General features: G+C 45.6%; 2 protein-coding genes across 2 annotated transcripts in view; one reads left to right on the forward strand and one right to left on the reverse strand.

Moving 5' to 3' along the window:
- LOC137536636 (olfactory receptor 6F1-like) overlaps nucleotides 1-19,568 on the reverse strand; it is a 55,650-nt gene that overhangs the window by 30,382 nt on the left and 5,700 nt on the right. The window lies entirely within an intron of this gene.
- LOC137536637 (general transcription factor II-I repeat domain-containing protein 2A-like) lies at nucleotides 2,409-3,527 on the forward strand. The gene has a single exon (XM_068258887.1). It carries the CDS (start codon nucleotides 2,409-2,411, stop codon nucleotides 3,525-3,527), a length of 1,119 nt encoding a protein of 372 aa, XP_068114988.1.

Consider the following 19,568-nt stretch of genomic DNA (forward strand, 5'->3'; position numbering starts at 1 on the left):
AACTGAAAGTTGGCTGCATGAAAGCCCACTAGAGGGCGCTCCGGAGGCGTTCTTCCGATCGCCTCCGGCGCCCAGAATAAACAAGGAAGGCCGCAATGAGCGGCCTTCCTTGTTTTGCTTACATCGTCGCCATAGCGACGAGCGGAGTGACGTCATGGACGTCAGCCGACGTCCTGACGTCAGCCGCCTCCGATCCAGCCCTTAGCGCTGGCCGGAACTTTTTGTTCCGGCTACGCTGGGCTCAGGCGGCTGGGGGGACCCTCTTTCGCCGCTGCTCGCGGCGGATCGCCGCAGAGCGGCGGCGATCGGGCAGCACACGCGGCTGGCAAAGTGCCGGCTGCGTGTGCTGCTCTTTATTTGATGAAAATCGGCCCAACAGGGCCTGAGCGGCAGCCTCCGGCGGTGATGGACGAGCTGAGCTCGTCCATACCGCCCGGCTGGTTAAGCGTTAATCTTTGCTGTTAGTGTCTTGATGTTAGTCATGGATTAAGAAATGCAAGCGATAGCAAAAGCAATAAGGTAAAGGGTAGAACTCACCACCATCCCTGGTCAGTCTATGTAGCGGCTGCTTTTGTTTTGCCGACGTCACACATAGTGACTTTTACTTCATATACGTTGCTGCGCAGTTAAGTAGCTGTACGCTTTGGTTGTGTTGCGTGGACTAGACTAGAGATGTCGCGAACCTCCGATTTTTGGTTCGCGAACCCTGTTCGCGAACGTTCGGTTCGCATAAAAGTTCGCGAACCGCAATAGACTTCAATGGGGAGGCGAACTTTGAAAACTAGAAACATTTATGCTGGCCAGAAAAGTGATGGAAAAGATGTTTCAAGGTGTCTAACACCTGAGATCTTTCAGTGACTACAAGAGGGGGGAAAAAAAAATCAAAAATACCTTATAGTTTTTGAGAAAATCAATTTTAAAGTAACTCCTTCTGACCGTGGGAAAATAAAGCGCCCGCCAACTTTAGCAGTTAATAGCAAAGCCGCTTTAAAAGCTAGAAACCCCAAACTTGCAGAAAATGTTAAGAAGAACAGTGAGAATAAGACAGGCATGTCCAAAGTTAGATGTGGCCCTTTGGACAGCCATCACTGTTTTAGGCAATGCGGCCCGTCCGCCGCTATTCTGGCCGCATCATGGGCCGCATTATGGCCGCATCATTGGCCGCATTCTGGCCGCATCATTGGCCGCGTTCTGGCCGCATCATTGGCCGCGTTCTGGCCGCATCATGGGCCGCATCAGCGTGGTGTGGGGCGTGGCGGTGTGACGCGGCTGAGCTGAGTGGAGGGGCGGGTGACGGCGGCGAGGGTATACACACCCCCTTCTCACAGAGCACAGCTGGAGGGGCGGGCACAGGGGTGGGCACAGGCGAGGGTTACAGACAGAGAAGTCACAGAGGCGTGTGATGTCATATGCCGGCGCCTGTGACACAGTGGACGGACTGCCAGCACTGAGAGCCTCAAGGAGCCTCAAAGGTCAAAGGAAAGGAGAAAGGAGGGGGTCAGGAGTACTGCAGAGTGACGTGAGCTGAGACAGGAGCCAGAGAGACAGCCAGTTGAACAGAAGACTGTGAGACAGCAATTTAATGTGCTTGGATATCGGGAGCTGGACAGTGGTAGGCCTAGTTGTAAAAGCAAGTAATACTTAAACCTGCCAAGTTCAAACAACACTGCATCCTTCACCCTCCCCCTTCTGTCCAATTTAAAAAATGGCTACTACAAGTAAGAAAAGGAAAGTTGACAGTGAGGGCCGCCGTTTCCAGGAAAGGTGGAAAGTGGATTTTTTTTTCACAGAAATAAGGAATAACTGTGTTTGTCTGATATGTCAAGAGACTGTGGCCGTTTATAAAGAATTTAATATCAAAAGACACTACCAGACAAAGCATAGCAGCACATATGACAAACTAACAGGGCGTGACCGCAGCGAAAAGTTAAAGCAACTTGAAGCAGTTTTAACGTCACAACAGCGATTTTTCACAAGAGCCCGTGAGTCAAATGAAAATGCCACAAGGGCAAGCTATGATGTGGCATTGTTAATTGCTAAAAATAGCAAGTCTTTTACTGAGGGTGATTTTATTAAAGAGTGCGTTATGAAAATGGTTGAAAATATCTGTCCTGAGAAAAAGCAAGAGTTTGCCAATATATGCCTGGCTCGTAACACTGTAGCACGCAGAGTTGAAGACATATCATCAGATATTAAGAGACAGTTGATGTCCAAAGGAGAGGTTTTTGACTTCTTTTCAATAGCCTGTGATGAAAGCACAGACCTATCTGACACAGCTCAGTTGCTGATTTTTGAGAGGGGTGGACGATGAAATAAATGTGACTGAAGAGCTACTTGACCTCCAGAGCCTTAAGGACCAAACTAGAGGAAAAGATTTATTTGTTGCTGTTAGTTCTGCAATAGATGACATGAAACTGCCCTGGAACAAAGTTTCTGGGATTATTACTGATGGGGCACCTGCTATGGCTGGTGATCGAAGTGGCTTATCAACCCTAATCTGTAACAAGGTTATTGAAAAAGGAGGTGAAGCTATTAAACTCCATTGTATCATTCATCAACAAGTTCTCTGTGCTAAATATCTCAAATATGATCATGTTATGAAACCGGTTGTAAAGACTATTAATTTTATTCGTGCTAAAGCTCTGTACCACTGTCAGTTCAAACAGTTTCTACTGGACATCCATGCTGAATATGAAGATGTTTTATATCACAACGATGTTAGATGGCTCAGTCGAGGGTCTGCGCTGCAGCGTTTTAACTCTCTCAGAAAGGAAATAAAAGAATTCTTGGAAACAAAGGGACAACCGATGCGAGAACTATCTGATCCTATTTGGCTGGCTGATTTGGGGTTTCTAGTTGACATAACAAGTCATCTGAATGTACTAAACACGAGTCTTCAGGGAAAAGATGCAGCGGTGAACCAGCTTTATTCACACCTCAAGGCATTTGGAAGAAAGCTGCAACTTTTCCAAAGGCATTTGTCACAAACACAGGCCAATACCATACATTTCCCAGCATTGCAGGAAATAATGAACAGTTTTTCACAGGACAATATCAGTGTGCAAATGAGCAGGTATGCAGCAGACATCGCAACTCTGGCTGAAGAGTTTAAACGGCGCTTTCAAGATTTTGCAGCTATTGAAAAGGAGATCAGCCTTTTCTCCTCTCCATTCTCTGTTGACCCAGATGATGCTCCAGAACAGCTGCAGCTTGAGCTCATTGAGCTGCAATGTGACAGCGAGTTACGCAGTCGTTACCAACAACTCTCTCTTGTGAACTTTTACCGCCAACTGGATAAGGGCAGGTTTCAGGAGATTCGAACACAGGCTAAGAAAATGCTGAGCTTGTTTGGCTCAACATATTTGTGTGAGAAGACATTCTCTGCCATGAACTTCAACAAGAATCGTGTGAGGACAAGACTAAGTGACTCTCATCTGCGTGACATTTTGCGCATCAAAACCACTGCCTTTGTACCGGACCAAGCCTGTTTGCTGGAGCACAGATCTCAGTTTCACCCTTCCCATTAGCGCAGGTAAGTTTTTTTTTAAATTTATTTCAAATACATTTTGAAAACTCAGCTTTTATGCAAAATAATTCATTTGCATTTAATTGTAATTGTTCAAAGAATGTTCGGAAAAATGTTCGGCCCTCCGGCATGTTCACTTCATCCAATCTGGCCCTCTTTGAAAAAAGTTTGGACACCTCTGGAATAAGAGGATAACATTTTTTCAAAAAGACCTTATAGTTTTTGAGAAAATCAATTTTAAAATTTCAATGTAAATTCTCCTGACCGTGGGAAAATATACCCCCGCCGACTTTAATGGTTAATTGCAAAGGCCCTTTTAAAAGCTAGCAACACCAAAATTACTGGGAATGTTAAGAAGAACAGTGGGAACAAGAGGAACAATTTTTTTTTCAAAAAGACCTTACAGTTTTTGAGAAATCGATTTTAAAGTAAAAAAAAAAGTCGATTCATAAAAAAAGAACCGATTCATTAAAAAGATCCGGCTCATTCATGAGCCATTAGTATAGCAGAGAATGCGTCCTCGGAAGGACATGAAGCTGCTGGCTCCCGCTGCTGTCTCTCCCCACCTGCCTGCACCTGTCAACTCCCACCTAGGCTGGCATCCAGCGCACCCATGGGTGCACTGAGTGCCAGCCTAGGTGGGGGTTGACAGGTGCAGGCAAGCAGGTGGGGAGAGACAGCGGGAGCTAGCAGCTATGCATCCGAAAGGACGCATTCTCTGCTATGTGGGTGGGGGGCTTCGGAGATCTTCAATCAACTTAATAGAAGATCGCAACATAAGAGGATACAGTTCGTTGGATCAATTACCGTGGATATTGGCGTGGGAAATTAAAAAAAAAAAAAAAAAAAAAAAAAGTACAGGTATTTCTGGTTAATTAAGAAAATTAAAGGACTTTTTTCGTGGTTGTGTTTTTATTTCATTTAACCCTTTGTGGAAATGGGTAAGGGGTACTTTTTTTTACATAGTTACTTTGGTTGAAAAAAGACATACGTCCATCGAGTTCAACCAGTACAAAGTACAACTCCAGCCTGCTCCCTCACATATCCCTGTTGATCCAGAGGAAGGCGAAAAAACCCTTACAAGGTAAAAATTCCTTCCCGACTCCAGATGGCAATCAGATAAAATCCCTGGATCAACATCATTGGCATTACCTAGTAATTGTAGCCATGGATGTCATTCAACGCAAGGAAAGCATCTAAGCCCCCTTTAAATGCAGGTATAGAGTTTGCCATAACGACTTCCTGTGGCAATGCATTCCACATCTTAATCACTCTTACTGTAAAGAACCCTTTCCTAAATAAATGGCTAAAACGTTTTTCCTCCATGCGCAGATCATGTCCTCTAGTCCTTTGAGAAGGCCTAGGGACAAAAAGCTCATCCGCCAAGCTATTATATTGCCCTCTGATGTATTTATACATGTTAATTAGATCTCCTCTAAGGCGTCTTTTCTCTAGACTAAATAAACCCAGTTTATCTAACCTTTCTTGGTAAGTGAGACCTTCCATCCCACGTATCAATTTTGTTGCTCGTCTCTGCACCTGCTCTAAAACTGCAATATCTTTTTTGTAATGTGGTGCCCAGAACTGAATTCCATATTCCAGATGTGGCCTTACTAGAGAGTTAAACAGGGGCAATATTATGCTAGCATCTCGAGTTTTTATTTCCCTTTTAATGCATCCCAAAATTTTGTTAGCTTTAGCTGCAGCGGCTTGGCATTGAGTACGATTATTTAACTTGTTGTCGATGAGTACTCCTAAGTCCTTCTCCAAGTTTGATGTCCCCAACTGTATCCCATTTATTTTGTATGGTGTTAGACCATTGGTACGACCAAAATGCATGACTTTACATTTGTCAACATTGAATTTCATCTGCCATGTATGTGCCCATATAGCCATCCTATCCAGATCCTGTTGCAATATAACACTATCTTCCTTAGAGTTGATGATTCTGCACAATTTTGTATCATCTGCAAAAATAGCAACATTGCTCACTACTGTATCCACTAGGTCATTAATAAATAAATTGAAGAGCACTGGACCCAGTACAGACCCCTGTGGGACCCCACTGCTAACAGTCTCCCATTTTGAGTATGATCCATTGACCACAACTCTTTGTTTTCTGTCCATTAGCCAGTTCCCTATCCAAGCACACAGACTCTTCCCCAGTCCTTGCATCCTCATCTTTTGCACCAGACTTTTGTGGGGAACAGTGTCGAAGGCCTTAGCAAAGTCTAAGTATATCACATCTACAGCATTCCCAATATCCATATTAGCATTCACTACCTCATAAAAGCTGAGCATGTTAGTCAAACAGGACCTGTCTTTAGTAAACCCATGTTGATGCTGAGAAATAAGATTATTTTCTACTATGAAGTCATGTATAGTATCTCTTAGTAACCCCTCAAATAGTTTGCATACAACTGATGTTAAGCTTACAGGTCTATAATTTCCTGGATCAGATTTTTTGCCCTTCTTAAATAATGGGAAAACGTGGGCTGTACGCCAATCCACTGGGACTCTGCCAGTTGCAAGAGAGTCACAAAAGATAAGATAAAGGGGTTTATCTATAACTGAACTTAATTCCCTTAGGACCCGAGGATGCATGCCATCCGGGCCAGGTGCCTTGTCTATTTTTAATTTATTTAGTCTTGCCTTTACTTCTTCCTGCGTTAAGTATTTAATATTACAGTTAGAAGATTGAGACTCTTCCGCCTCTGTAATTTGCAACAGTGCTGTTTCCTTTGTAAAGACAGAAGCAAAGAAAGCATTTAATAACTCTGCCTTACCTTGGTCATCCACCATTGAGTTTCCACCTTCATCCTTTAGGAGTCCTATACAGTCAACCTTTCTTTTTTTAGAGTTGATGTACTTGTAAAACTTTTTTGGGTTAGATTTGATATCCCTAGCGATTTGATTTTCAGCTTCGATCTTTGCTAGCCTAATTTCTTTTTTACAATTTTTATTGCACTCCTTGTAATTGCTGAGTGCAGCCTCGGACCCCTCCTGTTTTAGGACCTTATAGGCATTCTTTTTCCTCTTCATTTTATCTCTAACCTTTCTATTCATCCATAGAGGCCTTTTTTTATTCCTAGACATTTTGTTTCCATATGGGATATACATACTACAATATTGATTGAGAATACGTTTAAAAGCTTGCCATTTCCCTTCAGTGTCCTCCCCTTGTAGTACATTATCCCAGTTCACCAAACTTAGTGCCTGCCTAATTTGATTGAACTTTGCTTTTCTAAAATTCATAGTTTTAGTGGTCCCGCTGCCCCGTGGCCTATCAGTCACCAGATCAAACGTTATCATGTTGTGATCACTATTTCCCAAATGTTCTTGAACCTGCACATTTGATACATTATCTGGTCTATTCGAAATGATCAGATCCAGTAACGCATTCCCCCTAGTTGGTTCCGTTACTTTGTACCTCTATACTCATTTCTCCTGGGAGGGGGTGGGCATCTGGGGTCCCCTTCTTAAAGGGGACTCCCAGATGCCACCATGAACCCTCCCCCAGGGAGTCGTCGCCCCCACCTCCTCCTGGGGCACCGGAGGTGGGGAAGAGCCCCTTGTCCATGGATTGGACAAGGGCTCCGAGGGAGGGGAAGGCTTGGCCACCCCTCAATCCCCCTCCCCCGGAGCCCCCCATACCATGGACCATGCGGGCTGGTATAGCTCAGGGTGTGAAGCCCCAGTCGGCCGGGGCTCCGCATTCTGGCTATCCCAGCCTGCATGGGGGACAAGGGGTTACAGAGGCTCAGGAGGGGGGACCCCACGTCATTTTTTTTTCAGATTTCCCACACTCAGCACATAAAAATAATAATAAAAAAATGTGTATGTGTGTATGTGTATATGTGTATATGTGTATATGTGTATATGTGTATATGTGTGTATGTGTGTATGTGTGTATGTGTGTATGTGTGTATGTGTGTATGTGTGTATATGCATATGTATGTGTATGTGTATATGTATGTGTATATGTATGTGTATATGTATGTGTATGTGTATGTGTATGTGTATGTGTATGTGTATGTGTATGTGTATGTGTATGTGTATGTGTATGTGTATGTGTATGTGTATGTGTATGTGCATGTGCATGTGCATGTGTATGTGCATGTGCATGTGCATGTGTATGTGTATGTGTATGTATATATATATATATATATATATATATATATATATATATATATATATATACATACATACATACATACATACATACATACATACATACATACAGTGGAGGAAATAATTATTTGACCCCTCACTGATTTTGTAAGTTTGTCCAATGACAAAGAAATGCAAATGCCTCAGAACAGTATCATTTCAATGGTAGGTTTATTTTAACAGTGGCAGATAGCACATCAAAAGGAAAATCGAAAAAATAACCTAAAAATAACCTTAAATAAAAGATAGCAACTGATTCGCATTTCATTGAGTGAAATAAGTTTTTGAACCCTCTAACAATAAAAGACTTAATACTTAGTGGAAAAACCCTTGTTTGCAAGCACAGAGGTCAAAGTTTCTTGTTATTTATGACCAAGTTTGCACACATTTTAGGAGGAATGTTGGTCCACTCCTCTTTGCAGATCATCTCTAAATCCCTAATGTTTCGAGGCCGTCTCTGTGCAACTCTGAGCTTGAGCTCCCTCCATAGGTTTTCTATTGGATTAAGGTCCGGAGACTGACTAGGCCACTCCATGACCTTAAGGAAATAATTATTTATATATATATATATATATATATATATATATATATATATATATATATACATACATACATATACACACACATATACACACACATATATACAGCAGTACCAAATTTTCTAGCATTGTAAGGACTCTTAGGGGGATCATGACTGGTGAGTTTTGCCACTGCTGAGCCATTGCCCTTTGAAATGGTGTGAGATTTTGGAGCGGTAAATAGGAGGCCCAATGAAAGTCCAATGGGGTATTTTACCAATTTTGGAGCCCTATAACTCTGGTTTGCAGAGATGTAGGGAACCCATCTTTGGAGCCCAAGTCTAACAATATGTCTTCTACCTGCATGAGACATTTCGCGAGATTCAGACGTTGCTAACGGCCATGGCTGCGATTTATGTACATCAGACTCGCCACCATTAAAATTACCCAAATAAACTGGTTTTTGTGACCCTAGGCTATGACCTCTTCGGCCTAGGGGCCCGAAACTCACCAGTTATGATCCCCCTAACAGTTCCTACAACGCTAGAAAATTTGCCACTGCTGAGCAATTGCCCTTTGAAAAGATGTGAGATTTTGGAAAGTGAAATAGGGAGCTTAATGGAAGCCTATGGCAGAATTCAGCACTTTTGCACCCCTATAATTCTGGTTGGTTATCATCACCCGCCGACTTTAGCAGTTAATAGCAAAGGCCCTTTACATCCTAGCAACACCAAATTTGCAGGATATGTTAAAAAGATAGCAGGAAACAATATTTAAAGGACTTCCGAGGCCACAAATGTGAAAAAAGTTGAATACCTTTTCATAATCCAGATCTATGGAGGACGCCATCCGCGCCCTCCCGTTCATTCCCCCATGGCTCCCGCAGTAATACTGGCCCCGGTCGGGTCCCAACTCCCGACCCCTCCGAACAGGTCGGGTTCTCATTCCCCACTCAATATGGCCACCACAGATTGCAGCGGCTGCGCAGTCCGCACAGACGCGATTGCACCTGCACAGCTCTAGGGCCTCCTCCTGCCGCATCATCAATATGCATGCATACATCGGACGCATCGGGAGGAGGACCTAGAGCTGTGCAGCCGCAATCGCATCTATGCGGACTGCGCAGCTGCAGCAATCTGTGGTGGCCATATTGAGGGAGGAATGAGAACCCGACCCGTTTGGAGGGGTCGGGACCCGACCAGGGCCGGTATTACTGCGGGTGCCATGGCGGAATGAACGGGGGGCGCAGATGGCGTCCTCCATGGATCTGGATTATGAAATGGTAATTAACTTTTTTCATACTTGTGGCCTCGTAAGTCCTTAAAAAAAAAAAATAAAAAAAAAATTTATATATATATATATATATATATATATATATATATATATATACATACATACATACATACATACATATATATATATATATATATATATATATATATATATATATATATATATATATATATATATATATATATATATATATATACATATATATATATATATACATATATACATACATATATATATATATACATACATATATATACACATATATATATATATATATATATATATATATATATATATATATATATATATATATATATATATATATATATATATATATATATATATATATATATATATATATATATACATATATATATATATACATACACATATATATATATATATATATATACACATATATATATATACACACACATATATATACACATATATATATACATACATACATACATATATATATATATATACACATATATATATATATACACATATATATATACATACATATATATATACATACATATATATATATATATATATATATATATATATATATATATATATATATATATATATATATATATATATACACACATATACATTATATATATATATATATATATATATATATATATATATATATATATATATATATATATATATATAATTTATTTATGTGCTGAGCGTGGGAAATGAATGAAAAAAAAAATGACGTGGGGTCCCCCCTCCCAAGCCTCTGTAACCCCTTGTCCCCCATGCAGGCTGGTATAGCCAGAATGCGGAGCCCCGGCCAACTGGGGCTTCGCACCCTGAGCTATACCAGCCCACATGGTCCACGGTATGGGGGGCAGGCAAGCCTTCCCCTCCCCCCCCCCCCCGAGCCCTCAAGGGGCTCTTCCCCACCTCCGGTGCCCCAGGAGGAGGTGGGGGCGACGACTCCCTAGGGGGGGGGGGGGGGAGGTTCATGGTAGCATCTGGGAGTCCCCTTTAAGAAGGGGACCCCAGATGCCCATCCCCCTCCCAGGGGAAATGAGTATAAGGGTACAAAGTACCCTTTACCCATTTCCACAAAGGGTTAAATGAAATAAAAACAAAACCACGAGAAAAGTATTTTATTATTCAAAATTAACCATAAATACTTACCTGTACCTTTAAAAAAAGTTTTTCCACACCAATATCCACGGTAAACGATCCAACGAACTGTATCCTCTTATGTTGCGATCTTCAATTAAGTTGATTGAAGATCTCCGACGCCTCCCACATAGCAGAGAATGCCTCCTTTTGGACGCATAGCTGCCGGCTCCTGCTGTCTCTCCCCACCTCCTCACCTGTCACTCTCACCTAGCCTGCCACCCATGGGTGCGCTGGGTGCCAGGCTAGGTGAGGGTGACAGGTGCAGGCAGGTGGGGAGAGACAGCAGCGAGCCGGCAGCTTCACGTCCTGCTCAGGATGCATTCTCTGCTATACTAACAGTTCTTGAATCATCCGGTTCTTTTTAATGAATCGGTTCTTTTTTTAATGAATCGGCTCATTTTACTTTGAAACTTTAAAAATGATTTTCTCAAAAAGTATAAGGTCTTTTTGAAAAAAAAAATTCCCTCTTGTTCCCACTATTCCACTTAACATTCCCAACAATTTTGGTGTTTCTACTATGTAAGGGGACTTTGCTATTAACCGTTAAAGTCGGCGGCCATTAAAGTCTATGGGGCAAATCGAACTTCCGCAAAAGTTCGCCTGGTGCAGGCGAACGCGAACCCCCAAAGTTCGCCTGGAACCGTTCGCCGGCGAACCGTTCGCTACATCTCTAGCGTGGACCTCTCACCGGCTGGCGTCCCAGCCCGCTCCTCACAGGGTCTCCACGTCTTAGCCTCCCTTAGCGTCTCTCATACCGGCAGGTTTTTTGGGCAGCAGTCCGGAATTGCGTGCGAGCGGTTGGATCAGCGTGCTCATCCAGAGGCGTTTAAGCCCTGCCCACCTACGCCTGGGCGCTTCCTCAGTGTGTCAAAAGTATGTATGTGAAAAGCGTGAATGATAAATTTGGGTCGTCCAGTTATGCGGTGTAACTAAGCCCCTGCAAACTTGCCCTTATTTTTAAATGTGTGTGTGTGTGTGTGTGTGTTTTTACTATGAATTTTTTGCAATTAATAAAAATTATCTTCCATTAAGAAAGAAATACACGCTATACCAATGATCTATAATTAACACTTGCTGCCTGTAACCTACTGGAAAGTCTTTCTAGGTTCACAGAAGAATAGAGGCTTTTATAGATACAGAAGAGGTTTTAAAATTAAAGTTTTCAAAAAGCCCATATGGATGTGATGCCCATGTGTCCACATAATTCAAGCCATATACTGTACATTAAAGCCATAGCTCCTATACCCTTTTTGCAAGTGCATCTTGTATAAGGTTTTCTCCCTAACCAAGGAATCTGGATCCAGTCATGATAAGTTTTATTCCGTCAAGAAAGGCACCTGCTGGCTGGACCTGACAGATTTCACCTTTTGAAATAATGAGCAAAAGCAACCAAAAGGGTTACCCAATGGTCCACCAGCAGCCTGGACTGGTTCTTTCACGTAAAGAGTGATGGTCATTGTAATGGCCAAGTGTGAAACTGTGCACAAGTTATCTCCTGGAGAATGGAAACCAAAGACTCAGAACCTTCATGCAGAATCTGATGCACAAGAGAGAAGAAAGATGTACTGCCACTCTAGCCAGGAGAATATAAACCTTTTCCAAAGGAAGCAAGACCTATGCATTCTGCAGGTCCAGGATTATACCAAGAGAAGCTATTCAGTGAGAGCTCGTTCACACTGCAGACGTTTTCTCAATTTTTTCTCCCTCGTGCGCTTTTTAAAAGTGCCCCCCGAACGCTTCTGCAATGAATGTCTATGAGAAGGTTCATATAGCGTGGGTCGTGCACTGTGCGGGCAGAAAAGCGGTGCGTGGACCATTTTTGAGGCGATTCCGCCCTCAATGGAAGGTATAGGCGAAATGCAAAACGCTCACAAAATCGCTTTGTGTATCGATTGCGTACGCGTTTTAATAATAATTACATTGTATTTATTATTTTCCGTGTCAAAGAATTCACTTGCTGACTTGTGTCAGGGAGTGAATTAAAAACCGCTCGGGAAAAACAGTTAGAAAACCGCTTAGCACAAAAATGAATCGCCCACCCAAGCGCCAGGAATAGAGAAAAAATATGCGTCAAAAGCCACTCAACGCTAACGGCCACGTGAACGGAACGCAATGTGAACAAGGCCTGAAACAGGGGACAGGGAACATTGTTGTAGTTGACAATCCAACTGAACTATAAAGGGCTGAATTCAGATCTGAGTCACTTTGAAAAACCTCTTGGCCATTCACCCTTTCTGAAGCAATAAGCAAATAGTCTGTTTTAAGTAGAACACTAATTCCATATCCTCTCCACATTCACAGAGAGTCCATCTCCATCAGCCAGACTCTTAGTGAACACATGGGTTCTATTACCAGGCCAAAGGCAAGGGCCACATATTTGAGGTCCTGGTTGTCCAGGAATAACAAGAAAAAGGACAGTGAAGTGGATAGTATAGATGGCTCGAACCTCCGATTTTCGGTTTGCGAATCTCGAACGAGAACCTCCGCAAAAAGTTTGGTTCGCGCAAACTTTTCGAACCGCAATAGACTTCTATGGGGAGGCAGACTTCGAAAACTAGAAACATTTATGTTGGCCACAAAAGTGATGGAAAAGATGTTTCAAGGGGTCTAACATCTGAGTTTTTGCATGGCGGAGTGGGATACACGCCAAAAGTCCCGGGGAAAAATCTGGATTTGATGCACAGCCGCGTTTTAAGGGCAGAAATCACATTGCATGCTAAATTGGAGGCCTAATGTGCTTTAAAACATCTTGCATGTGTATACATCAATCAGGTATTGTAATTAGTGTACTGGTTCACACTGACACTACACAAACAGCTGTTTGCCGTGCATTACACAGTGAGTTTGGACTGACGGCCATGCTGGACTGGTGCGCACCATGGCCAGAGTACAGGCGATGGCGGCTTTCCAGCCCATATGGTCGACGGGCTGAGGTAGCTTAAAGAGAACCCGAGGTGGCATTGTATTACGTTAGTGGGGCACAGAGGCTGGTTGGTCACACTAACACCAGCCTCTGTTGCCCCATCGTGCGTCTCAAAGACCCCCCTGCTCGCCGCTATACCCCCGCAGTGCTGGTGACACGCAGCACGTCGCCAGCACAATGTTTACTCTAGCGCTGTCTGTCAGCGCCGCTCCGCCGCCTCCTCCGCATCGCCGCTACCCGCCCTCGTCCCTTCCCTCCAGCTGATTGGAGGGAAGGGACGAGGGCGGGTAGCGGCGATGCGGAGGAGGCGGGGGAGCGGCGCTGACAGACAGCGCTAGAGTAAACATTGTGCTGGCGACGCGCTGCGTGTCGCCAGCACTGCGGGGAGTATAGCGGCGAGCAGGGGGGTCTTTGAGACGCACGATGGGGCAACAGAGGCTGGTGTTAGTGTGACCAACCAGCCTCTGTGCCCCACTAACGTAATACAATGCCACCTCGGGTTCTCTTTAATGACAGAACAGTGACTGTCCAGCTGATCAAATTTGGTCTGTCCACAATGAAGCAACGACCTTATTATCTTTGGTGTGCCACCCTCCGAGACACTCATATAGCCAGCGGTCATTGCTTCATTGTGATATGCAAGCCAACAATCACAAAGGGGAATTGACACATGTATATGCCTTTTGTTTTGTTGTTGCAGCTGCAGTGCAGCCAGAAAAATTAGGCAGGCTTCTACACGCACCAGAAAATTATTATAGTGGCTGCTGCGGCCTTAAAAATTCAGGAATCTGCCTGGAGTCCTGGACCCTGTTGGTGGCGGAGAAGGCAGTCAAGCGGCCTGCAGGCAGAGATGCTGTGTGGGGAGCGACTTAGTCTTGGGGCAGGCAATCACACAGCGTGCAGGCAAAAAAATTAGGCAGGCATCTACACGCACCAGAAAAATTATTATAGCGGTCACTGTGGCCTTAAAATTTCAGGAATCCGCCTGGGGTCCTGGACCCTGTTGTTGGTGGCGGAGAAGGCAGTCAAGCGGCCTGCAGGCAGAGATGCTGTGTGTGAGGACTGACTTAGTCTTCGGGTTGGCCTGAGCTAGTGTTGGGCGAACAATGTTCGCCACTGTTCGGGTTCTGCAGAACATCACCCTGTTCGGGTGATGTTCGAGTTCGGCCGAACACCTGATGGTGTTCGGCCAAACCGTTCGGCCACATGGCCGAACTAAGAGCGCATGGCCGAACGTTCCCCGAACGTTCGGCTAGCGCTGTGATTGGCCGAACGGGTCACGTGGTTCGGACCCGAACGTGCTCTGATTGGCCGAACTGTCACGTGGTTCGGGTAAATAAATACCCGAACCACGTCATATTTCCGCCATTTGTCTGTGGGTTTAGCTTTGGGTAGGCAGGCAGGGTAGTTCGCGCTCCAGCCACGCTAGCCAGGGTCCCCCCAGTCATTGTGTCGCTGCTGGGAATAGTAGTACACCGCTCGCTCAGCATTCTGTTTACTGCCACTCTGTGTACCTCGCTCAGCCACACTATATAGCATTCTGTTTACTGTTCTGTGTCTGCTGGGAATAGTAGTACACCGCTCGCTCAGCCACACTATATAGCATTCTGTTTACTGCCACTCTGTGTACCTCGCTCAGCCACACTATATAGCATTCTGTTTACTGTTCTGTGTCTGCTGGGAATAGTAGTACACCGCTCGCTCAGCCACACTATATAGCATTCTGTTTACTGCCACTCTGTGTACCTCGCTCAGCCACACTATATAGCATTCTGTTTACTGTTCTGTGTCTGCTGGGAATAGTAGTACACCGCTCGCTCAGCCACACTATATAGCATTCTGTTTACTGCCACTCTGTGTACCTCGCTCAGCCACACTATATAGCATTCTGTTTACTGTTCTGTGTCTGCTGGGAATAGTAGTACACCGCTCGCTCAGCCACACTATATAGCATTCTGTTTACTGCCACTCTGTGTACCTCGCTCAGCCACACTATATAGCATTCTGTTTACTGTTCTGTGTCTGCTGGGAATAGTAGTACACCGCTCGCTCAGCCACACTATATAGCATTCTGTTTACTGTTCTGTGTCTGCTGGGAATAGTAGTACACCGCTCGCTCAGCCACACTATATAGCATTCTGTTTACTGCCACTCTGTGTACCTCGCTCAGCCACACTATATAGCATTCTGTTTACTGTTCTGTGTCTGCTGGGAATAGTAGTACACCGCTCGCTCAGCCACACTATATAGCATTCTGTTTACTGCCACTCTGTGTACCTCGCTCAGCCACACTATATAGCATTCTGTTTACTGTTCTGTGTCTGCTGGGAATAGTAGTACACCGCTCGCTCAGCCACACTATATAGCATTCTGTTTACTGCCACTCTGTGTACCTCGCTCAGCCACACTATATAGCATTCTCTTTACTGTTCTGTGTCTGCTGGGAATAGTAGTACACCGCTCGCTCAGCCACACTATATAGCATTCTGTTTACTGTTCTGTGTCTGCTGGGAATAGTAGTACACCGCTCGCTCAGCCACACTATATAGCATTCTGTTTACTGCCACTCTGTGTACCTCGCTCAGCCACACTATATAGCATTCTGTTTACTGTTCTGTGTCTGCTGGGAATAGTAGTACACCGCTCGCTCAGCCACACTATATAGCATTCTGTTTACTGCCACTCTGTGTCTGCTGGGAATAGTAGTACACCGCTCACCCGCCACTGTATAGCATTGTGCTCTGTGTCGCTGCTGGGAATAGTGGTACACCGCTCACCCGCCACTGTATAGCATTGTGCTCTGTGTCGCTGCTGGGAATAGTGGTACACCGCTCACCCGCCACTGTATAGCATTGTGCTCTGTGTCGCTGCTGGGAATAGTGGTACACCGCTCAGCCACACTATATAGCATTCTGTTTACTGTTCTTTGTCTGCTGGGAATAGTAGTACACCGCTCGCTCAGCCACACTATATAGCATTCTGTTTACTGCCACTCTGTGTACCTCGCTCAGCCACACTATATAGCATTTTGTTTACTGCCACTCTGTGTCTTCTGGGAATAGTAGTACACCGCTCACCCGCCACTGTATAGCATTGTGCTCTGTGTCGCTGCTGGGAATAGTGGTACACCGCTCACCCGCCACTGTATAGCATTGTGCTCTGTGTCGCTGCTGGGAATAGTGGTACACCGCTCACCCGCCATTGTATAGCATTGTGCTCTGTGTCGCTGCTGGGAATAGTGGTACACCGCTCACCTGCCACTGTATAGCATTGTGCTGTGTGTCGCTGCTGGGAATAGTGGTACACCGCTCAGCCACACTATATAGCATTCTGTTTACTGTTCTGTGTCTGCTGGGAATAGTAGTACACCGCTCGCTCAGCCACACTATATAGCATTCTGTTTACTGTTCTGTGTCTGCTGGGAATAGCAGTACACCGCTCGTTCAGCCACACTATATAGCATTCTGTTTACTGCCACTCTGTGTACCTCGCTCAGCCACACTATATAGCATTCTGTTTACTGTTCTGTGTCTGCTGGGAATAGTAGTACACCGCTCGCTCAGCCACACTATATAGCATTCTGTTTACTGTTCTGTGTCTGCTGGGAATAGCAGTACACCGCTCGTTCAGCCACACTATATAGCATTCTGTTTACTGCCACTCTGTGTACCTCGCTCAGCCACACTATATAGCATTCTGTTTACTGCCACTCTGTGTCTTCTGGGAATAGTAGTACACCGCTCACCCGCCACTGTATAGCATTGTGCTCTGTGTCGCTGCTGGGAATAGTGGTACACCGCTCACCCGCCACTGTATAGCATTGTGCTCTGTGTCGCTGCTGGGAATAGTGGTACACTGCTCACCCGCCATTGTATAGCATTGTGCTCTGTGTCGCTGCTGGGAATAGTGGTACACCGCTCACCTACCACTGTATAGCATTGTGCTGTGTGTTGCTGCTGGGAATAGTGGTACACCGCTCACCCGCCACTGTATAGCATTGTGCTCTGTGTCGCTGCTGGGAATAGTGGTACACCGCTCACCCACCACTGTATAGCATTGTGCTCTGTGTCGCTGCTGGGAATAGTGGTACTGTATAGCATTTCTGTACTGCCACTGTACTGCTGCCAGTCAGCGTGTACTGTAAGGATAAGTGAAATGAGGAAGAAATCCATTGAAAGAGGGAGGGGCAAGGGAAGAGGTGTTTCCCCTGACGGTTCACGTACAGGCCACAGGGGAGCACCCAAGAAAACCCACTCAATACCGCCCATGTTGTCCAGGACAACAACCCTCACAAATCCAAAAGACCAGGACCAGATAATTACTTGGATGACCTCTCAAGCGCCCAGCAGTGGGTTAAGCAGCACCAGCACATCACGCACGAGGTCCGAGTCCTCAGCCAGTTACAAGGAGCCAGTGGGCACAAAGCTGACACAACCGGCAGCGACACCACGCACACAACTGCCAGATAACCAGTCCGATGAATTACCTCAGGACACAATGGGGTATTCGCAGGAGCTATTCCCAGCCCAACAAACTTCCACCTTTCAAAGGTCAATGGAGGAACAGCCAGAAATGTTGTGCCCGGATTTACAACCATTAACTGTGGGAAATGCATCGCGCACTGAAATACAAGGCGAGTCCGAGGAGGACTCGGAAACCCAAATCCCAGAGCAAGTTGGGCAGGAGGGGTTGCAATTGCAGGAGGTCGGCCGACAAGATCTGGAAGACGACGTTGGAGTAAGCTGCGCAGAGGTTGTTCTGGGGAGCTCTACTCCACGGCGGCGGCCCCCCACAATGACATATGACGAGTTTGAGGAGATGGAAGAGGAGGGTATGGACAATGTGGACAGAGACCCAGATTTCGTTTGTGAACGAGAACATCGCCGTCGTAGCAGAAGCACAGATGAGTCTGTTGAAGAACCCACTGCTGCACGAGTTCGCCTTGTGCCACAAGGTAGGCGGCGCGCAATTTCAGGCACCACAAGCGTGGAAGTTCAAGTGAGAGGCAAAAGAGGAGCAAACAGAAATCGCCAGCAAGGCAGGTGCTCCAAAGTCTGGGCTTTCTTTGAAGACTGCACTGAGGATGTTACCATGGCGATTTGCAAGGTGTGCAAGACCCGCCTGAGCAGGGGGAAAAGTATTAACAACCTCTCCACCACCAGCATGAGCCGCCACATGCTATCCAAACATCCCACTCTGTGGGCAAACTCGGCAGGACAGGGTACCAGCAACACTGCCTCCCTTGGGTTCACCAGACCCGCCTCAGCAGCAGCGGTAGCCCAGCCATTGCGTGGTTCACAACATTCACAAACATCAGACGACGCTGACACTGTCACTTTCCGGAGTAGTGCTCTTGAGGTCTCCCAGTCTTCATCAAACACAACAACCAACAGCCCTTCCGTGTGCAGCGCTACGGTTCAGTTGTCTGTGTCGGAGATGTTTGAGCGCAAGAGGAAATTGCCAGCAAATGACCCCCGGGCCGTGGCAGTAACAGCCATCATAGCCCAGCTTCTGGCCTGCGAAATGCTGCCATATCGAGTGGTGGAGACAAACAGCTTCAAGGGCATGATGTCAGTGGCCATCCCACGTTACGTGGTTCCCAGCCGCTACCACTTTGCGCGCTCTGCAGTGCCTGAGTTGCATGAGCACGTGGTCAGCAAAATAACCCGAAGCTTGAAGAATGCCGTTGCCTGCAAGGTTCACCTCACCACTGACACCTGGACGAGTGCGTTCGGCCAGGGTCGATACATCTCCCTTACCGCGCACTGGGTGAACCTTGTGGAGCCTGGCAGCGATTCCTCACCTGCTACGGCGCGGGTGTTGCCCACGCCACAAACAGCTGCACCGCCGTCCCTCCCACTGGATAACAACAGCAGCACCTACCTCTCTGACTCCTTCTCCTCCAACGCATCTCAAAGCTGTACCTCATCCGGAAACGCTAACCCAGCAGCAGTAGGATCGTGGAAGCAGTGCAGCACAGCTG

The sequence above is a fragment of the Hyperolius riggenbachi genome, chromosome 10 (genome assembly GCF_040937935.1).
Source record: "Hyperolius riggenbachi isolate aHypRig1 chromosome 10, aHypRig1.pri, whole genome shotgun sequence".
Lineage (NCBI taxonomy): Eukaryota > Metazoa > Chordata > Amphibia > Anura > Hyperoliidae > Hyperolius > Hyperolius riggenbachi.

Excerpts from the sequence above, each read along its gene's own strand:
- LOC137536637 (XM_068258887.1), top strand. The coding sequence starts at position 2,409 with ATGAAACTGCCCTGGAACAAAGTTTCTGGGATTATTACTGATGGGGCA.